At 46.8% G+C, this 22131-nt stretch overlaps 1 protein-coding gene across 2 annotated transcripts in view; it reads left to right on the top strand.

The window, feature by feature from the left end:
- The first annotated feature begins 495 nt into the window (after nt 1–495).
- The window catches only part of cnbd1 (cyclic nucleotide binding domain containing 1), a 222977-nt gene continuing 201341 nt past the window's right edge, over nt 496–22131 (top strand). For both annotated transcript variants that reach the window (XM_068030845.1, XM_068030844.1), the window contains exons 1-2: nt 496–604; nt 12106–12178. In XM_068030845.1, the coding sequence (XP_067886946.1) occupies nt 502–604; nt 12106–12178 (176 nt within the window). In that variant the 5' untranslated portion in view covers nt 496–501. The remainder of the gene's footprint in view (nt 605–12105; nt 12179–22131) is intronic.

Below are 22131 nucleotides of genomic sequence, written 5' to 3'. Positions count from 1 at the left end.
ACTGGCTGTTAAAGCCAGAATGCTGGTCTACAATCAGAATTCTTTGAGTCTTAACATATTTAAATTATAGACCGGACAGCTCCATAAATGTTTCCCACACGCCTTCAGAAGCGCCCCAGTAAAAGCTAAGCATAAGCGGGGTCATTTTAGGTTTCCAACACCAGCATTTTCGGGGGATTGAACTCCCCACCTTCTTGCCCGCCCCGCTTGACAGTTAAAATTCTTCTCCCTCCACAGATGCTGCCAGACCTGCTGAATATGGGCAGTATTTTCTGTTTTTATAGCCAATAGAGTCATACACATTGTGCAGCGCAGCTAGTGCAATTTTACTACTTCACCCGTTTTCTGGGGAGATGAGGATGGAGGTACAAATTAACCCACATTATATTTAAATGAGTTGCTGTTTCAGTCACGGGCTCCCCTGCCTAGCCGCATGTTACAAATCGAGAAGCGACCCGCGAGAATTGGACCAGTCACGTGTCCGGACACTGTGTGGTTACCATGGAGACAGACGCCGAGCCCGAGGCGACAGCTTTGGATACAAACAACATGTCGATTCGTTCACCTGCAGGGAATAACAGGAGCCGGTCAACTCTGCCTCCCGGTAAGATCAATAATATCAATCTCGGCAGTCAGGAATGCGCCAGTTAGAGGTGGAGGGAACATTATTCCGGGGAAACCGGAGGCCTGGCTCTCTCACTCTACCATATTCGCGTTCCCCATGTTTACTCCCAGTTCCCACACGCTGTTGTTCTCTGCCTCTGTTATGTGAGAAACGTAGCCCACTTAATAATAATTTACACCAAGTCAAACTCTGAAGAAGTAAGTTTATTTAACGTTCTTGCAAGATCGGGTGTCCTACAAGCAGGCACACCGATCAACATATTCAGTTCATGTTTATACAATACAAATCCATTTTTCCACGCCTTTAGTTTACATTATTGGTTATAACATATTATGACACTAACCTATCCTATAGTTGCTACAGTCTCCTCTGTTTACTTCTCCCCCTACTCTAACTTTCTAGCCCCTAACTCTTGTTGTTGTTTTACCTTATTTGGCTCTCCATTGTGTGTTTTAACTTGCAGCTGTCAGCCTTTATCTTAGTGGGGCAGTTTCTTATTCACTACATCCTTTGTTCTAACTCTTGCTGTTTCTCTTTTCTCTGCCTAAGCACAATTTTTAACTGCTGTACTGTCTCAAGGTCTTTACTTACATACCCTTATCAGTTCTCTTTTTCAGTGATTTCATTATGTTGTGTAGAAATGACTTCTTGGTAATTTTCCACAAGCTGTAGAAACAACATTTCAGTATTTCTTATTCTCACAGTTACTCCCAGCTTTCTCACCTCATGTTACTCCCAGCTGTCTTACATTATGTTATTGTCTTACCCTCTGTTGCTCCCTTTCCATATGTTACTTCCAACTTTCGCACCCTAAATTACTCTCACCGTAGGTTACTCCTATTCCCGTTGTTACTCCCTGCTCTCTTATGCAATATTACTCTCTCACCCTATGTTACTCCTGTTCTCCATGTTATTCCCAGCTCCCTCACCTAATATTACTCTCACCCTATGTTACTCCCAGCTCTCTCACCCTACGGGGGAAATGTTATAGAGGCAATGGGGGTCTCAGCCGCTGGCTGGAGAGGCAGCAAGAGACCAGCGATGCCTTCTTTGGGGAAGGGCCACTATATTGTGAAGCACTCAGACACTTGAGAAGCCACTGGCGGGCCTTTCCCAGGATCATAACCCTGGTGACTGAAAGTCCTGTCCGCTGAGAGCTGCTGGCCAGTTAAACGCTGGCAGCTCCTTTGCTTGGCAGCACCACCGTTATGGACTGACCCAGGCCAAAGGTAAGTGATGGTAGGAGGGGTTTCGTGGGTGAGAGTTGTGACCAAAAAATGGTGGCAAGACAGACTGCAGTAACTGCAGAGGGATATCGCTGCTGTCCACCACAAGGAAGGTCATTGCAAGAGTCCTTCTCAACCGCCTCCTCCCTTGGCTGAAGAGCTCCTACTCGAATCACAATGCAGATTCTGTCCATCAAGAGGCACAGTGGACATGATCTTTACAGCAAGACAACTCCAAGAAAAATATAGGGAGTATCAGCAACCTTTATACATGGCCTTCTTTGACTTCACAAAGGCCTTCAACTCTATCAACCGGGAGGGATTATGAAACATCCTCCTCAAATTCAGCTGCCCGGAGAAATTCGTCACCATCCTCCGTCGACGACATGCAAACTGTAATCCTTGCCAACGGTTCTGCCACTGACCAAATCCGAGTGCAAACTGGGGCAAAGCAAGGCTGTGTCATCACATCAACACTCTTTTCCATCTTCCTCGATGCAACATTCCACCTCATCTTAATGAAGCTCCCTGCTGGAGTAGATCTATTCTACAGGATGAGCGGGAAACTATTTTACCTACCTCGCCTCCAGTCCAGAACCAAGGTTGCCCCATCCTCTGTCATTGAACTGCAGTACGCTTGCAAATGTGCACACTCAGAGGCCGAGCTTCAAACCCTCGTCGATGCATTCACGGAGGCTTATGAAAGAATGGGCCTTAAGCTAAACATATGGAAGACAAAGGTCCTCCACCAGCCTGCTCCTGCAGTGCAACACTGCCCCCCGACTATCAAGATGCACGGCGAACCACTGGACAATGTGGATGCCTTCTCATACCTTGGGAGCCTCCTCTCAGCAAGGGCAGACATCAATGATGAAACTCAGCATTGCCTCCAGTGTGTCAGCACAGCCTTCGGTCATCTGAAGAAAAGAGTGTTTGACGACAAAGACCTCAAATCTGGCACCAAGCTCATGATCTATAGGGCCGCAGTGTTACCTGCCCTCCTGTATGCGTCAGAAATATGGACACTGTACAGCAGAAATCTCAAAGCTCTGGAGAGAGATCACCAGCGGTGCATTTGCAAGATCCTGCAAATTCAGTGGCAGGACAGGTGCTCCAATATCAGTGTCCTCTCTCAAGTCAACACCCTCAGTATTGAGACAACTGGTCATGGCTAGTCAGTTATGTTGGGTGGGCCACACCGCCCACATGCCTGACACAAGACTCCCAAAACAAGCTTTCTACTCTGAGCTCTGTCAGTGTAAGAGGTTACCAAGAAGGCAGAGGATGTCTACAAGGATGTCCTAAAAGGCTCCCTGAAAAAATGTGACATCTCCACTGGTTTGTGGGAATCTCTTGCCCTAGACCGCCCAAAATGGAGAAGAAGCATCCACAACGGTGCCAGCCAGTTCAAACAACATCGACATGCCCAGTCAGCAACGAAACGCCAACAACGGAAGGAGCATTTAGAAATTCAAACATCCCATCCACTCGCCTCATCAAACATCACCTGCCCCATCTGTGGCAGAGTGTGCAGATCCAGAATTGGACTATTCAGTCACCTAAGGAGCCACAACCCTGGAGTGGAAGAAAGTCATCTTCATTCCCAAGGGATGAAGCAGAGGTGTTAGAGGTAATGAATGGGGAGAAAATTGATAGGCACAATGTACTGGAAAGGTTGGCTATGCTTAGAGTGGATGAATCGCCTTGTCTGGATGGCTTGTATCCCAGGTTGCCAAGTGAAGTGGGGGGTGAAGATAGTGGAAGGGCTTGCCATAATGTTCCAATCTTCCATTGATATGGAGTACTGCCAGAGGATTGGAAAGTGGTAAGTGTGCAAGTCAGGATGTAAGGACATTCCCAGTAACTACAGGCTGGTTAGTTTAACATCAGTGGTAGATATGGTTTTAGATACAATATCAGGGAAAAAAATTAACAGGCACTTGGAATGGTTTGAATTTTATTAAGGTGAGCCAGCATGGATTTGTAAAAGGCAGATTTGTTTGACTAATCTAATTGAATTTCTTGATGAAGTAACAGAAAAGGCTGATGAAGGAAGTGCAGTGGATGTTGTCTATGCGGATTTGAAGAAAGCGTTTTATTAAAGGCTGCTTAACAAAATTGAGGCTCATGAAATAAGAGGGTCAGTTTTAGCTTGGATGAAAATTTGGCGAAAGGCAGAAAACAGTGAGTCATTGTAAATGATTGTTTTTCAGACTGGGAGACGGTAGACAGTGGTGTTCCCCAAGGGTCAGTGCTAGGACCACTGCTTTTTTTGATATATATATATAGATGAATTGGATATTGGAATACGGAGTAAAGTTTCAAAATTTGTCGATAATACCCAACTTGGACACAGATAGGGTAGCAGAACAGACAAACAAGTGGCAGATGGAATTTTATACAAAAATGGTGTGAGATGATGCATTTTGGCAGAAGGGATAGGGTGAGGCAATTTAGAATTAATGGTACAATTCCAAAGGGTGCAGGAACAGAAGGACCTGGGTGTTCATGTGTATAGATCTTTCAAGATGGCAGGGCATATTGAGAAAGTAGTTAGCAAAGCATATGGAATCTTGGGCTTCATAAATAAAGGTATTGAGTACAAAAGCAGGGAGGTTATGCTGAACTATTATTTATAAAGCTCTGGTTAGGACACAACTAGAATGTTGCATCCAATTCTGGTCGCCACACCTCAGGAAGGATATGAAGGTCCTTGAGAGGGTGAAGAGAAGATTTACCAGAATGATTCCAGGGATGAGGGAATTTAGCTGCAAGGTTAGCTTGGAGAAGCTGCGTTTGTTCCCCTTGAAGCAGAGGAGATTGAGGGGAGATTTGATAGAGGTATGCAAGATTATGACAGGTTTAGATAAAGTAGATAAAGAAAAACTGTTCCCATTAGCTGATGTTACAAGGACTAGGGGACACAGATCTAAAGTTTTGGGCAAGAGATACAGGGGGAACGTGGGAAGAAGTTTTTTTACGCAGCGAGTGGTAATGACATGAAACTTTCTGCCTATGAGTGTGGTGGAAACGGAAACGGAATGATTTCAAAAGGAAATTGGATGGACACTTGAAGGAAATAAACTTGCAGAGCAACAGGAATGGAGCAGGGGAATGGGACTGACTGGATTGCTCGTCACAGAGCTAACACAGACTCAGTAGGCCAAATGGTGGCCACCTGTGTTGAAATTACTCCATGACTATGCATAAACTTATGTCTCTCACCTGATGTTGCTCCTGGCTTTCTCACCTGATGTTGCTCATGGCTGTCTCACCCGATGTTACTCCTGGCTCTCTCACCCGATGTTACTCCTGGCTCTCTCACCCGATGTTACTCCTGGCTCTCTCACCCGATGTTACTCCTGGCTCTCTCACCCGATGTTACTCCTGGCTCTCTCACCCGATGTTACTCTTGGCTCTCTAGAACATAGAACAGTACAGCACAGTACAGGCCCTTCGGCCCACGATGTTGTGCCAAACCTTTAACCTACTCTAAGATCAAACTAACTACCTACCCTTCATTCTACTATCATCCATGTACCTATCCAAGAATCGCTTAAATGCCCCTAATGTATCTGCTTCTACTACCACCGCTGGCAGCGCATTCCACGCACCCACCACTCTCTGTGTAAAGAACCTACCTCTGACATCTCCCCAAAACCTTCCTCCAATCACCTTAAAATTATGCCCCCTGGTGATAGCCTTTCCACCCTGGGAAAAAGTCTCTGACTATCCACTCTATCTATGCCTCTCATCATCTTGTACACCTCTATCAAGTCACCTCTCATCCTTCTTCGCTCCAATGAGAAAAGCCCCAGCTCCCTCAATCTTCCTTCGTAAGACATGCCCTCCAGTCCAGGCAGCATCCTGGTAAATCTCCTCTGCACCCTCTCTAAAGCTTCCACATCCTTCCTATAATGAGGCGACCAGAACTGAACACAATATTCCAAGTGTGGTCGAACCAGGGCCTTATCGAGCTGCAGCATAACCTCGCGGCTCTTAAACTCAATCCCCCTGTTAATGAAAGCCAACACACCATACACCTTCTTAACAACCCTATCAACTTGGGTGGCAACTTTGAGCGATCTATGGACATGGACCCCAAGATCCCTCTGTTCCTCCACACTACCAAGAATCCTGTCTTTAAGCCTGTATTCCGCATTCAAATTCGACCTTCCAAAATGAATCACTTCACACTTTTCCAGGTTGAACTCCATCTGCCACTTCTCAGCCCAGCTCTGCATCCTGTCAATGTCCCGTTGCAACCTACAACAGCCTTCCACACTATCCACAACTCCAGCAACCTTCGTTTCATCGGCAAACTTGCTAACCCAGCCTTCCACTTCCTCATCCAAATCATTTATAAAAATCACAAAGAGCAGAGGTCCCAGAACAGATCCTTGTGGAACACCACTGGTCACCGAGCTCCATGCTGAATACTTTCCATCTACTACCACCCTCTAACTTCTATGGGCCAGCCAATTTTGTATCCAGACAGCCAACTTTCCCTGAATCCTATGCCTCCTTACTTTCCGAATGAGCCTACCATGGGGAACCTTATCAAACGCCTTGCTAAAATCCATATACACCACATCCACTGCTCTTCCTTCATCAATGTGTTTTGTCACATCTTCAAAGAATTCAATAAGGCTTGTGAGGCATGACCTGCCCCTCACAAAGCCATGCTGACTGTCTTGAATCAAACCATGCTTTTCCAAATAATCATAAATCCTGTCTCTCAGAATCCTCTCCAATAATTTGCCCACTACCGACATAAGGCTGACTGGTCTATAATTCCCAGGGTTATCCCTATTCCCTTTCTTGAACAAGGGAACAACATTTGCCACCCTCCCATCATCTGGTACTACTCCAGTGGACAGTGAAGACGCAAAGATCATCGCCAAAGGCGCAGCAATCTCTTCCCTCGCTTCCCCTAATATCCTTGGGTATATCCCGTCTGGCCCCGGGGACTTATCTGTCCTCATATCATTCAAAATTTCCAGCACATCCTCCCTCTTAACCTCAACCTGTTCGAGCATATCAGCCTGTTCCACGCTGTCCTCACAAATGACCAGGTCCCTCTCACTAGTGAATACTGAAGCAAAGTATTCATTTAGGACCTCCCCTACCTCCTCCGACTCCAGGCACAAGTTCCCTCCACTATCCCTGATCGGCCCTACCCTCACTCTGGCCATCCTCTTGTTCCTCACAAGTGTAGAACGCCTTGGGATTTTCCTTAATCCTACCCGCCAAGACCTTTTCATGTCCCCTTCTAGCTCTCCTAAGTCCATTCTTCAGTTCCTTCCTGGCAACGTTGTAACCCTCTAGAGCCCTGCCTGATCCTTGCTTCCTCAACCTTAAGTAAGCTTCCTTCTTCCTCTTGACTAGCTGTTCCACATCTCTTGTCATCCAAGGTTCCTTCACCCTACCATCCCTTCCCTGCCTCATCGGGACAAACCTATCAAGCAGTCGCAGCAAGTGCTCCCTAAACAACCTCCACATTTCTGTCGTGCATTTCCCTGAGAACATCTGTTCCCAATTTATGCTCCCTCGTTCCTGCCTGATAGCATTGTAATTCCCTCTCCCCCAATTAAATATTTTCCCATCCCGTCTGCTCCTGTCCCTCTCCATGACTATAGTAAAGGTCAGGGAGTTGTGATCACTATCACCGAAATGCTCTCCCACCGAGAGATCTGCCACCTAGCCTGGTTCGTTGCCAAGCACCAAGTCCAACATAGCCTCCCCTCTAGTCGGCCTATCTACATATTGAGTCAGGAAACCTTCCTGGACACACTTGACAAAAACTGCTCCATCCAAACTATTTGCACTAAGGAGGTTCCAATCAATATTAGGGAAGTTGAAGTCACCCATGACAACAACCCTGTTACTTCTGCACCTTTCCAAAATCTGCCTCCCAATCTGTTCCTCCATGTCTCTGTTGCTATTGGGGGGTCTATAGAAAACTCCCAACAAAGTGACTGCTCCTTTCCTGTTTCTGACTTCCACCCATAATGACTCAGTAGATAAACCCTCCTCGACGACCTCCCTTTCTGCAGCTGTGATACTATCCCTGATTAACAATGCCACTCCCCCACCTCTTTTACCTCCCTCCCTATTCCTTTTGAAACATCTAAACCCCGGAACATCCAACATCCATTTCTGCCCCTGTGATATCCACGTCTCCGTAATGGCCACAACATCGTAGCTCCAAGTACTGATCCATGCTCTAAGTTCATCACCCTTATTCCTGACACTTCTTGCGTTAAAATAGACACACTTCAACCCATCATACTGGCTGCAACTTTGCCCTGTCAACTATCTAACCTTCCTCACAGACTCTCTGCACTCGGTATCTGCCTGTTCAACAGCTATCCCATCCACTGATCCGTGGCTCCGGTTCCCATCCCCCTGCCAAACTAGTTTAAACCCTCCCAAAGAGCTCTAGCAAACCTCCCGCCCAGGATATTGGTGCCCCTCCAGTTCAGATGCAACCCGTCCTTCTTGTACAGGTCCTCTCTTGTCCTCTCTCACCTGATGTTACTCCTGGCTTTCTCACCCGATGCTGCCCCTGGCTGTCTCACCCGATGCTGCCCCTGGCTGTCTCACCCGATGCTGCCCCTGGCTCTCTCACCCGATGTTACTCCTGGCTGTCTCACCCGATGTTACTCCTGGCACTCTCACCCGATGTTACTCCTGGCACTCTCACCCGAGGTTGCTCCCAGCTCGCTCTCACCCGAGGTTGCTCCCGGCTCGCTCTCACCCGAGGTTGCTCCCGGCTCGCTCTCACCCGAGGTTGCTCCCGGCTCGCTCTCACCCGACGTTTCTCCCGGCTCGCTCTCACCCGACGTTTTTCCCGGCTCGCTCTCACCCGACGTTTCTCCCGGCTCGCTCTCACCCGACGTTTCTCCCGGCTCGCTCTCACCCGACGTTTCTCCCGGCTCGCGCTCTCCCGACATTGCTCCCGGCTCGCTCTCACATGATGTTGCTCCCATCTCCCTCATTCTATGTTACTCTCTTACCAGGTGCTGTCAATGTCCTGCAGTCATTAATGCTTGAATCAGAGGTGTAGGTAATATTTATCCGGGAGCAGCTGAAGACTTCAGGCTCCATCATCTTATATTGCTCCCAGCTCCCTCACCCAATGTTACTACTGGCTATCTCATCTTGTGTTACTCCCAGCACCCTCGCCCAATGCTACTCCTTCACCCTATGTTACTTCCTCACTAGGTATTGTCAGTGCCCTGCGGCTTTGATCTTACATGTGACTTCCCCATTTCATCTGCTCTGTTCGGAATCAACTTTTCCAGAAGGTGACAACTTTTCTGCTGATGTCCAAATATCATGACCGCAATATACTTGAAGGGGGGAAAATACAGAACTATGGGGAAAGATCAGGAAGGGAACTATTTGAATAGCTTTTTCAAAGAGCCAGCATAGACATCATGGGCCAAATGGCTTCTTTCTGTTCTGTGTGATTTTATGATATGTAATTATTCTCATCAGGTTAATTTGTTTTCTATCCTTGTGGTAATTTAAAAGACCCTCTGATTTGTTGTCACTTTCAAATAATTATTTTTACATCTGTTATGCCACTAAACCCCTTGGTTCACTCCTCCTCCCGATTTACATGCTTTGCGTAGCTGACATCTCTTGGAAGGAATTAACTTGGTGTCACCCAGCTTTATCTTTCTTACAATTTCATCATTCTGTGCTCTCAATCTGCCTGTATAACATTAACTGGCAAATGAGTGAGACTCTTCTCTGGATCAAATTCAGGAAGGTGAGACACATCGGCTGGGATTTAGCCCTGGGCGGATGGGAGCCGTCAACCGACTGAAAAGTTGGTGGCAAACCCGATTCCACCTCGCCTGGGGATCCGACCCGTATTTTGCGGGTCGCCGGGCTTTAGTTGGTATGAGGCGGAACTTCCACCCGCTTGAGGTAGGAAGTCCTGCCAAATAGAGCTGCCAGCCAATCAGCAGGCCGGCAGCTAACTGTCCCAGCAGTGCCACCAGGAGTGGTGGCAACTGCTGGGACTACAGTCCAGCTTGAAAAAGATGTCAGGGAGCCCAGAACAAAGATAAGTTTTGGTTGCCTCGCTGGGGGTAATCGGTCAGGCCCTGGTGAGCAAGGGTGGTCGATTGGGGGGACGGGGGTGGGGAGGGGTGCGTGTTGGTTGTTGGGGATGGTTGGGGCAGCGGATGTGGCCTTCCAGATTGGGCACAGGGTGCCCGATCATGAGGGCCCCCCGGGCCGTCAGAGAGCCGCCTGCTTTTGTCAAATCTGCGTAAAATCTGCTTGGCGGCGGCCTTGATTGGCCTGGGACAGGCGGGCCATTTTTCGCCGCCGCTGCCCTGTGTAAAGTGACGGTGGAGATGGGAGCATGTCAGGAAAGGCCCCCATAGCCTCCCGCTCCATTTTATGCCACCCACCCCGCCACCATCCCACTCTTTGGGGGCAGGGGGGGTGGGGGTGTAAAATTCAGCCCATTATTTCTGGTTCTCAGCAAAAACTCTGTTTACTTTTCATTGAATCTGTTCCCTTCTCTGGTTACTCATTTTGGATGATCGTTTTCAACCTCCGTGTCCTGCTTGACACAAAAGTAAGCTTCTAAATCCATTACCAAGACTATTTACTTAAACCTTCACAGCATTTCATGCCTCTCTGTCCATACCTCACCTACCAAAACAATTATCCACACTTTCATTACCTCTAGGTTCTATTTCTTTTTTTAGTGGCCTCAATGCTACACATGACATATGCATTCCATAAACTCCAACTTGATCGAAACATATCCACCAATACGAAGACTTGATTTCTCATCACATCTCCCTGACTGCTGAGTATAAAAATTTAATATCCTCACGCTCACCTACAGATTCCTCCACCATCTTCCTGCTCTATCTGCAACCTTATGCTGCCTTCCATGATCTGATTTGTTAGGTTTTCCTTTCGATAAATCTTAAAGCTCATGATTCGATGTTGACTCTTATTGGTAGCAGTGATTAAACTTTATTCAGCATAAATTAAGACTTGATAATTACAGTATCTGAGCAGTAGCTTACAAAGTATAGTTAAGAGTTATATTACCCTATTTATGCATTGGGTAAAAGTTAACGGTAACAAGTAACTGCACCCTGTGATCTGAACCTCTGGCTTGTTCACCTAATCTCTTGGCAGCACTCCTCTGAGCCAAGCCCCTGGCTCACCCTCTGAGTGTCTCAAAGTCTTCTACACCTTCTGTCTGTTTGGACCCTTTTTTTCACATCCCTTTCTAAAATATAAAATCACTAAATGTCACTAGACCAATCTACAACCATCTCCTTATTGTCCATTTATAGGGATAGCACATACATGAGGCCCTGTTTTTGCTCCGGTTTCAGACCTGACATCACTTGTTTACCTTCTGCTGAGGTTTAGGCAATACAAAGGAGCATCTAATACTCTGGCCTTGGTGGTCTAATTATTTTATTCGTTCTTGGAATGTGAATGTTGCTGGCAATGACCACTTATTGTCCATCTCTAATTGCTCTTGTGAAGGTGGTGATGGTGAGCCACCTTCTTAAAGTACTTTTTCCTGTTGCTTGCTCAGCATTTCAGAGCAAAATTAAGAGTTAACTACATGCTGTGCATCTGGAGCCGCATGTAGGCCAGACTAGGTAAGGATGGCAGATTTCCCCCCCTGAAGAACATGGGTGAATCAGGTAGGTTTTTACGACAATCCAGTAGGTTCATATCATTATTAATGAGACTAGCATTTTATTCCATATTAATTGAATTTAAATTCCCCCAGTTGCCGAGGCAGGACTTGAACTCAGGTCTTCAGGGCATTAGTCCAGGCCTCTGGATTACTAGACTAATAACATTACCATCATGCTACCATCCCCTCAAGGTTTTCTAAGCAATTTTGCTATTCCTATTACTGTTCAACAAATTTTGGGGTTTATAGACCTTATACCCATGTTATATAGTGAGTACTAATGAAATCTCCGATAGATTGCTTTACTAACTCCCGAAGCAAGGTAGGATTCAGGGAAACTGCAAATATGGGTTTTATAGCTCACTGGTAAATGTGTGAAGTTGCTGCTGCAACCCTGTTTAAAATGTCTTTACACTTTGTAATTCAGAAATGGGGTTTTTCATTTAATACGAACATACCTAGAGATACAAGGGCACGTAAGTTATTTAACCAGGACAATAATTGTGAAAGATGTTTCAAAGCAAATTATGAATTTCATTTTTCTTTCCTTCTAGGAATGCAGTATTTTTTGGGAATTGATTATCATAATTTGCAGAAATTATGCAATATCCGTGGTCTACAGAGCAGGTACCACTCAAAATAATAAAACTCATTTGATTCTGTTTTGTGAACTGCTTACAGCCTTTACAGACAGGAATCAGAGTTATCACCGAAGACTATGAAAGATGCTGTTGCCAATGAAACTGAAGTATGATTTCAATAAATCAATGTAATAAATTGTGTGCTGCATGGTGTTTGCTCAAGTTGGAAGAATTAGTATTGTTATAGCTAGAAAAAATGGTCAGTTACTACATTCAGTAATACAGTGTTCTAGTTGGTTTAAAGCTCTAAATTCTTATAACTGAACCAGATGTTTAAGGGCTTCCTGAATAGATTTATCTGAACATAAGGTGAGTAGGCCATTCACAGAGTCATAGAGTCATTTATGGCACAGAAGGAAGCCATTTTGCCCATCGGGTCTATGCCGCTCTCCACTGAACTATTCAGTCAATCCCACTCCCTCGATCAATTCCTGTAGCCCTACAAGTCTATTTCCTTCAAGTGGCCGTCCAATTTCCTTTTGAAGTCGTTGATTGTCTCTGCTTACACTACCCTTGTGGGCAGTGAGTTCCTGGTCATTACCACCCGTTGTGTAAAAAAGTTGTTCCTCATATTCTCCCCACATGTCTTGCCCAAAACCTTCAATCTTTGTCCCCTAGTCCCTGTACGATTATTTAATGGGAACAGTTTTTCCTTGTCTAACTTGTCTAAGCCTGTCATTATCTTGCACATTTCTATGAAATCTCAACCCTTTGAGTTTGTCCCATCATGCAATTATATCATGGTTGATTTGTATCTTAGCTCCATTTATCAGTCTTGGTTCCATATTCCTCAACATGCTTATGATAGCACAGAAGTAGGCCATTTGGGCCATCAAGTCCGCGCCGTCTCTTTTGAAGAACAATCTAGTTAGTCCCATTTTCCCACTCTTGCCCTGTAACCCTGGAATTTCTTTTCTCCAAGTATTTATACAATTCCCTTGTGAAGGCAATTATTGAATCTATATCCACCATTCTTTCAGGCATGCATTCTAACTCCTAACCACACGTTCTGTAAAAAGGTTTTCCTCATGCTGCCTCTGGTTCTTTTGCCAATCACCATAAATCTCAGCAAAGGACTCAGTTTTATCCCCTTACGCCCCCACCTCAATGAATTTCGCGCTCGGCATGACGTTGAGCTCTTCTTCCGTCGCCTCCGCCTCCGGGCTCACTTCTTCGACCAGGAGTCCTCCCCCCGACCAGCGGACCCATTCACCCGCCTCCAGCATTCTCCCTCTACCTGGACCCCTCACCCTGGCCTCTTACCCGCTCTTGATCTCTTCATTGAAAACTGTCGGCGAGACATTGGTCGTCTCAATTTCTCTGCCCCCCTCACTCACTCTAACCTGTCCCCCTCTGAACTTGAGGCACTCCGTTCTCTCAGGTCTAACCCCGACATGGTCATCAAACCTGCAGACAAGGGTGGTGCTGTTGTTGTATGGCGTACCGACCTCTACCTTGCAGAAGCTCAACGCCAACTCACAGACACCTCTTCCTACCTCCCTCTGGACCATGACCCCACCACCGAACATCAAGCCACCGTCCAAAGGACTGTCACTGACCTCATCTCCTCTGGAGATCTTCCCTCTACAGCTTCCAACCTCATAGTCCCGCAACCCCGGACAGCCCGCTTCTACCTCCTTCCCAAAATCCACAAACGGGACTGTCCTGGCAGACCCATTGTGTCAGCCTGCTCCTGCCCAACTGAACTTATTTCTTCCTATCTAGACTCTATCTTTTCTCCGCTGGTCCAGTCTCTTCCCACCTACATCCGTGACTCTTCTGACGCCCTACGTCATTTTGACAATTTCCAGTTTCCTGGTCCCAACCGCCTCCTCTTCACTATGGACGTCCAATCGCTCTACACCTCCATCCCCCACCAGGATGGTTTGAGGGCTCTCCGCTTCTTCCTGGAACAGAGGCCCAACCAGTCCCCATCCACCAACACCCTCCTCCGCCTGGCTGAACTTGTTCTCACATTGAACAACTTCTCCTTCAACTCCATGCATTTCCTTCAAATAAAAGGTGTCGCTATGGGTACCCGCATGGGTCCTAGTTATGCCTGTCTTTTTGTGGGATATGTCGAGCATTCTTTGTTCCAGTCCTACTCAGGCCCCCTCCCCCAACTCTTTTTCCGGTACATTGATGACTGTATCGGTGCCGTTTCCTGCTCCCGCCCCGAACTAGAAAACTTTATCAACTTTGCTTCCAATTTCCACCCTTCTCTCACCTTTACATGGTCCATCTCTGACACTTCCCTTCCCTTCCTCGACTTCTCTGTCTCCATCTCTGGGGATAGGTTGTCTACCAATATCCATTATAAGCCCACTGACTCCCACAGCTACCTCGACTACACTTCTTCACACCCTACCTCCTGTAAGGACTCCATTCCATTCTCCCAGTTTCTCCGTCTCCGACGCATCTGCTCTGATGATGCTACCTTCCATGACGGTGCTTCTGATATGACCTCCTTTTTCCTCAACCGAGGATTTCCCCCCACTGTGGTTGACAGGGCCCTCAACCGTGTCCGACCCATTCCCCGCACCTCTACCCTCACCCCTTCCCCTCCCTCCCAGAACCGTGACAGGGTTCCCCTTGTCCTCACTTTTCATCCCACCAGCCTCCATATCCAAAGGATCATCCTCCGCCATTTTCGCCACCTCCAGCGTGATGCCACTACCAGTCGCATCTTCCCCTCCCTTCCCCTGTCAGCATTCCGAAGGGATCGTTCCCTCCGCGACACCCTGGTCCACTCCTCCATTACCCCCACCACCTCGTCCCCGTCCCAGGGCACCTTCCCTTGCAATCGCAGGAGGTGTAATACCTGTCCCTTTACCTCCTCTCTCCTCACTATCCCAGGCCCCAAACACTCCTTTCAGGTGAAGCAGCGATTTACTTGTACTTCTTTCAATGTAGTATACTGTATTCGCTGCTCACAGTGTGGTCTCCTCTACATTGGGGAGACCAAGCGCAGACTGGGTGACCGCTTTGCGGAACATCTCCGCTCAGTCCGCAAGCAGGACCCTGAGCTTCCGGTTGCTTGCCATTTCAACACTCCCCCCTGCTCTCATGCTCACATCTCTGTCCTGGGATTGCTGCAGTGTTCCAGTGAACATCAACGCAAGCTCGAGGAACAGCATCTCATCTATCGATTAGGCACACTACAGCCTGCCGGTCTGAACATTGAGTTCAATAATTTCAGAGCATGACAGCCCCCCACTTTACTTTCATTTTTAGTCATTTTTTCTTCCTTTTTTTTGGCATTCCTTTTTACATTTTTTACAATCTTTTTTTGTATTTATTTCAGTTCATCTTAGTTTGTTCAGTTTGCTCACCCACTGTTTTTTTCAGGTTGTTTTTCTTCAGGTTTGCACTTGCTGATGTTCAATATTCAGTATATTCACACCTAATCTGTACTAATGCTTTGTCTTTCAACACACCATTAACATATTGTTTGCCTTTGCTCCGTGACCTTTTGGTCAGCTATGTGGCCTGGTCCAATCTGCACCTTCTCCTTTGTTATCTCTTGCCCAACCCCCACCTCACTTGTTTATAATCTGTGACTTTTCTAATATTTGTCAGTTCCGAAGAAGGGTCACTGACCCGAAACGTTAACTCTGCTTCTCTTTCCACAGATGCTGCCAGACCTGCTGAGTGAATCCAGCATTTCTTGTTTTTGTTTCAGATTTCCAGCATCCGCAGTATTTTGCTTTTATTTTAGTGTTTAATTCACTGCCACTTCTCTTCCAGGAATGCCTACCTTGAAGAAGTTCTGCTCTTCTCTCCGACGGGATTTTCGTTTGTCTCTTTTACCTTGTTCACCTTCATTGCTTTCTATTTCCCTCCTGGTGTTTGATAAGGTATCTACCAAAACCCGTTTTCACAGCCACATCTCCTTCCTCAGTGACTGTCTCCGGCTCCGACTGATTCCACGTGGATTCCAACTGCAGTTTCACCCATCATGCTTTGAAACCACCCAGGATCACAGGTATCTCCGAGAAATACAACGTTCCTCGGACTGCTACTCTCGCCGCATCCTGAGATCCACACTCAGTGCTATGCGCCGCCATATGCACACACTGGACCTCTCTCTCCAGCAGCACCGTCTCACCTTATCTCAAATTTGTTCTACTCCGCAGTTTCATCTCATCTTACGTCTCATCCGACGCATTAACAAAAAACTTTTTTTCTTCCTTTCAGGTGTTAAGGAACGCAAGCTCCAGCAGCTGATGGGGACTAATGCCCCTCCAGATCCTCCTTCCGCTTCACTTCCCTCTGACCCCACCCCTTCTGATCTGACCCCTTGCCGTGTATTCACTATACCCTCTGACCTCCCCCTCTCTGATGCTGAGCGTTCTGTACTCAGCAAAGGACTCAGTTTTATCCCCTTACGCCCCCACCTCAATGAATTTCGCGCTCGGCATGACGTTGAGCTCTTCTTCCGTCGCCTCCGCCTCCGGGCTCACTTCTTCGACCAGGAGTCCTCCCCCCGACCAGCGGACCCATTCACCCGCCTCCAGCATTCTCCCTCTACCTGGACCCCTCACCCTGGCCTCTTACCCGCTCTTGATCTCTTCATTGAAAACTGTCGGCGAGACATTGGTCGTCTCAATTTCTCTGCCCCCCTCACTCACTCTAACCTGTCCCCCTCTGAACTTGAGGCACTCCGTTCTCTCAGGTCTAACCCCGACATGGTCATCAAACCTGCAGACAAGGGTGGTGCTGTTGTTGTATGGCGTACCGACCTCTACCTTGCAGAAGCTCAACGCCAACTCACAGACACCTCTTCCTACCTCCCTCTGGACCATGACCCCACCACCGAACATCAAGCCACCGTCCAAAGGACTGTCACTGACCTCATCTCCTCTGGAGATCTTCCCTCTACAGCTTCCAACCTCATAGTCCCGCAACCCCGGACAGCCCGCTTCTACCTCCTTCCCAAAATCCACAAACGGGACTGTCCTGGCAGACCCATTGTGTCAGCCTGCTCCTGCCCAACTGAACTTATTTCTTCCTATCTAGACTCTATCTTTTCTCCGCTGGTCCAGTCTCTTCCCACCTACATCCGTGACTCTTCTGACGCCCTACGTCATTTTGACAATTTCCAGTTTCCTGGTCCCAACCGCCTCCTCTTCACTATGGACGTCCAATCGCTCTACACCTCCATCCCCCACCAGGATGGTTTGAGGGCTCTCCGCTTCTTCCTGGAACAGAGGCCCAACCAGTCCCCATCCACCAACACCCTCCTCCGCCTGGCTGAACTTGTTCTCACATTGAACAACTTCTCCTTCAACTCCATGCATTTCCTTCAAATAAAAGGTGTCGCTATGGGTACCCGCATGGGTCCTAGTTATGCCTGTCTTTTTGTGGGATATGTCGAGCATTCTTTGTTCCAGTCCTACTCAGGCCCCCTCCCCCAACTCTTTTTCCGGTACATTGATGACTGTATCGGTGCCGTTTCCTGCTCCCGCCCCGAACTAGAAAACTTTATCAACTTTGCTTCCAATTTCCACCCTTCTCTCACCTTTACATGGTCCATCTCTGACACTTCCCTTCCCTTCCTCGACTTCTCTGTCTCCATCTCTGGGGATAGGTTGTCTACCAATATCCATTATAAGCCCACTGACTCCCACAGCTACCTCGACTACACTTCTTCACACCCTACCTCCTGTAAGGACTCCATTCCATTCTCCCAGTTTCTCCGTCTCCGACGCATCTGCTCTGATGATGCTACCTTCCATGACGGTGCTTCTGATATGACCTCCTTTTTCCTCAACCGAGGATTTCCCCCCACTGTGGTTGACAGGGCCCTCAACCGTGTCCGACCCATTCCCCGCACCTCTACCCTCACCCCTTCCCCTCCCTCCCAGAACCGTGACAGGGTTCCCCTTGTCCTCACTTTTCATCCCACCAGCCTCCATATCCAAAGGATCATCCTCCGCCATTTTCGCCACCTCCAGCGTGATGCCACTACCAGTCGCATCTTCCCCTCCCTTCCCCTGTCAGCATTCCGAAGGGATCGTTCCCTCCGCGACACCCTGGTCCACTCCTCCATTACCCCCACCACCTCGTCCCCGTCCCAGGGCACCTTCCCTTGCAATCGCAGGAGGTGTAATACCTGTCCCTTTACCTCCTCTCTCCTCACTATCCCAGGCCCCAAACACTCCTTTCAGGTGAAGCAGCGATTTACTTGTACTTCTTTCAATGTAGTATACTGTATTCGCTGCTCACAGTGTGGTCTCCTCTACATTGGGGAGACCAAGCGCAGACTGGGTGACCGCTTTGCGGAACATCTCCGCTCAGTCCGCAAGCAGGACCCTGAGCTTCCGGTTGCTTGCCATTTCAACACTCCCCCCTGCTCTCATGCTCACATCTCTGTCCTGGGATTGCTGCAGTGTTCCAGTGAACATCAACGCAAGCTCGAGGAACAGCATCTCATCTATCGATTAGGCACACTACAGCCTGCCGGTCTGAACATTGAGTTCAATAATTTCAGAGCATGACAGCCCCCCACTTTACTTTCATTTTTAGTCATTTTTTCTTCCTTTTTTTTGGCATTCCTTTTTACATTTTTTACAATCTTTTTTTGTATTTATTTCAGTTCATCTTAGTTTGTTCAGTTTGCTCACCCACTGTTTTTTTCAGGTTGTTTTTCTTCAGGTTTGCACTTGCTGATGTTCAATATTCAGTATATTCACACCTAATCTGTACTAATGCTTTGTCTTTCAACACACCATTAACATATTGTTTGCCTTTGCTCCGTGACCTTTTGGTCAGCTATGTGGCCTGGTCCAATCTGCACCTTCTCCTTTGTTATCTCTTGCCCAACCCCCACCTCACTTGTTTATAATCTGTGACTTTTCTAATATTTGTCAGTTCCGAAGAAGGGTCACTGACCCGAAACGTTAACTCTGCTTCTCTTTCCACAGATGCTGCCAGACCTGCTGAGTGAATCCAGCATTTCTTGTTTTTGTACCATAAATCTGTGCTCTCTCATTATCAATTCTTCAGCCATTGCAAGCAGTTTCTCTTTATTTATTATATATAAACCCTTCATGATTTTAAACACCTCTATCCAATCTCTTCTTAACCTTCTCTGCTCTAAGGAGATCAACCCCAGCTTTTCCATTCTTTCCTTGTAACTGTAATCCCTCATCTCTGGTAAATTTCTTCTGTAGCTTCTCCAAAGCCTTCACATCCTCCCCAAAGTGTGATGCTTAAAATTTGACGCAGTACTCCAACTGGTGTTGAATTGTTTTGAAATTTTCAATTGACCTAGCAGCTTTTTAGGGGAGGGAATTCCAGTACACTTTGTGTGAACAGTTGTTTCCTAACACCACCCTTGAATGGCCTAGCTCTAATTATAAGATTATGTTCCCTTTTTTGGACTCTCGTGTCAGAGGAAATAGTTTTTCTCTCTCTTACCTATCTAATCCTTTAATCGTCTTAAAACCTCAATGTGATCGCCCTGTCATGAAAATGTGCTATGCTGAATGATAATTTTTATCATCCACCGGCTGGAAACCTGAATTAAATTTTTAAAAAGGAACAGATAAAAGGTGACTTTACTAGCAGCTAAGATGACCACCCTAATTTGCATCACTATATTCCACATTCCAATGCATTGAGGTGAAGACGAGTTGGCTGCCCAGTCCCCTCAAAAACAATGGCCTGGGGAATTTAAGTGAACTACGTATACTGCTCCCATTAGCAAGACATTAAGGCAATCACTTGGAACATTAAACTGGTGGAGATGCACCACTCAAACCTAATCACTTGAAAATAGGACACTGGTTGAGAGAAGGGAATTCCCAGACATAAACTGATTAAGTTGCAAGAGGGAATACACACAGATAGCCATCATGTTGAATCACTGGGTGACGGTCATGTGACAGGCCTGCCCTCTGTGTGTTTAAGCTGGTGTTTTCCCTGCAGCAACCAGACAAGCAACTGAACACTGACAAGAGAAGACTCAAATGAGGTCCCTCCTCCCTCTGTCTCTCTCCAGTCCACCTTGCAAGCTTCAAACCCTGCCTGCTGGCTGCAACCACCTAGGCTTACCACTGCTGCAGACAGAGACCCCCATGAAGGAAGTCATCTGCATCGCTGTCTCTAGGAGAACCACCGAATCAGCTGGTCACATCTGCAAACTGGAAACCTTAGGTCCACTGATTTCAGCTTGAAACCAGCTGAGTCACCAACCTACACAGACTGTGTACCCCTTTTTATTGCTCTGGACTCTAATCTGACCAATCGATCCTTCCCCACTCTGTAACCTATTTGTGTGTTGTGTGTGTGTGAAAGTTAGAGCATAGTTTATTTTATTACTTGGATCGATATAAGTACTATAAAGCTAACCTCTTCCTTTGTTGAACTCGAGAAAACCTGTCTAATTGTTTTTTTCTTCGCTCATAGCATGTGAATAGTTAAGCACTCACTGGATTGGCAAGTATATCTACTTCAAAAAAGAAATAAACCTGTGGTCAAAAAGGAGAGGGGCAGGAGGGGAGCTCTTTGACCACTCCTCACCTGCTCTACGTCTGGGATTACACCCAAAGGCAGACAAGAAATTGGAAACAGGAAACCAAATTGATCCCTAGCAACAATTTAAAGACTTCATTATAGGTTATCCTGTGGTTTTCCATGCTAGGGTATTAAAATGTCCACATTCAAGGCCAGTACCTTCCTTGAACAGACTAAAGTAGCTTGGGACAGTTTAAAAGGAGTGCAGTGAGACATTTAGAGATAAATATCGTCCAAAAGCTAGGAAACCCGAAATCCTAAAACCTGTGGCCTACCATTTTAAAACTGAAGCTGAAGATCTGGAGACAGGCATAGAATCTCAAACAGACAGAGGTTACTCATACAGCTAGCTAGCACAGTGGAGACTAAAGCTAGAATTTCAAGAAAAAGAAAGGGAGAGACAGGAATGGAAGGAGGAAAAAGAATATCAGGAAGTGAGAATCACAGAATCACGGCCCATCGTATCCGCACCGGCTCTGTTAAAGAGCAATTCACTCAGTTACATTCCCCTGCCTTCTCCCCATAACCCTGCACATTCTTCCTTTTCATATAATGGTCCAATTCCCTTTTGAATGCTTCAATTGAACCTGCCTCCACCGTACACTCAGGCAGTGCATTCCAGAACTTAACCACTCTCTGCGTGAAAAAGTTTTTGCTTATCTCACTTTTGCTTCTCTTACCAAATACTTTAAGTCTGTGCCCCCCTTGTTCTCAATCCTTTCACAAGTGGGACCAGTTTCTCTCTATCGGTCCAGACCCCTCATGTTTTTGAATACAAAGAAAGAGCTTTCCAGAAGGAGAAAGAGGAAAGAGTTAATGCAGCTTGAACTAACTAGGGGAAGACCCAATGTACCCAGTGAAGGCATCGCGAGTGAGGGAACTACCCCTAGCTCAGGACTGAGTGCTGAGCTCTGAAAGTTTTCCCAATTGATACCGAAGTTCAATGTGGGGAGGGGGGAGGTGGATTTTTCATCTCTTTTGAAAAGCTTGCAAAACAGTTGAAATGGCCAGCAGAGAACTGGGCCCTGCTACTGCAAAGCAAATTAACAGGAAAAGCCCATGAAGTTTATTCACTGTTGTCTGATGAGATTTCATCAAACTATGAGATGACCAAAAATGCTATCCTGAGCTCTCATGAGCTGATACTGGAGGCGTACCACCAAAAATTCCAAACTCTCAGAAATCAGCCTCAACAAACTTACATCGAGTTCGAAAGGTTTAAGCAACTCACTTTCAAGCGATGGATATGGGTGCTTAAGATAGAGCCCATCTATGAAAACCTTGGAGAGGTGATTCTTCTCAAGGAGTTCAAAAACTCGCTTTCCCTTTCCATAAAAACCTACATGGAGGAACAAAAGGTTCCATGAGCCAACCAGGCAGCAACGCTGGCTGATGAATTTACGCTTGTCTACAAGCCCT

Source organism: Heterodontus francisci, chromosome 5 (assembly GCF_036365525.1).
Source record: "Heterodontus francisci isolate sHetFra1 chromosome 5, sHetFra1.hap1, whole genome shotgun sequence".
NCBI classification, from domain to species: Eukaryota; Metazoa; Chordata; class Chondrichthyes; order Heterodontiformes; family Heterodontidae; genus Heterodontus; species Heterodontus francisci.
Note: the sequence above shows the minus strand (reverse complement) of the source record. Positions and strands in the feature narration are given on the sequence as shown.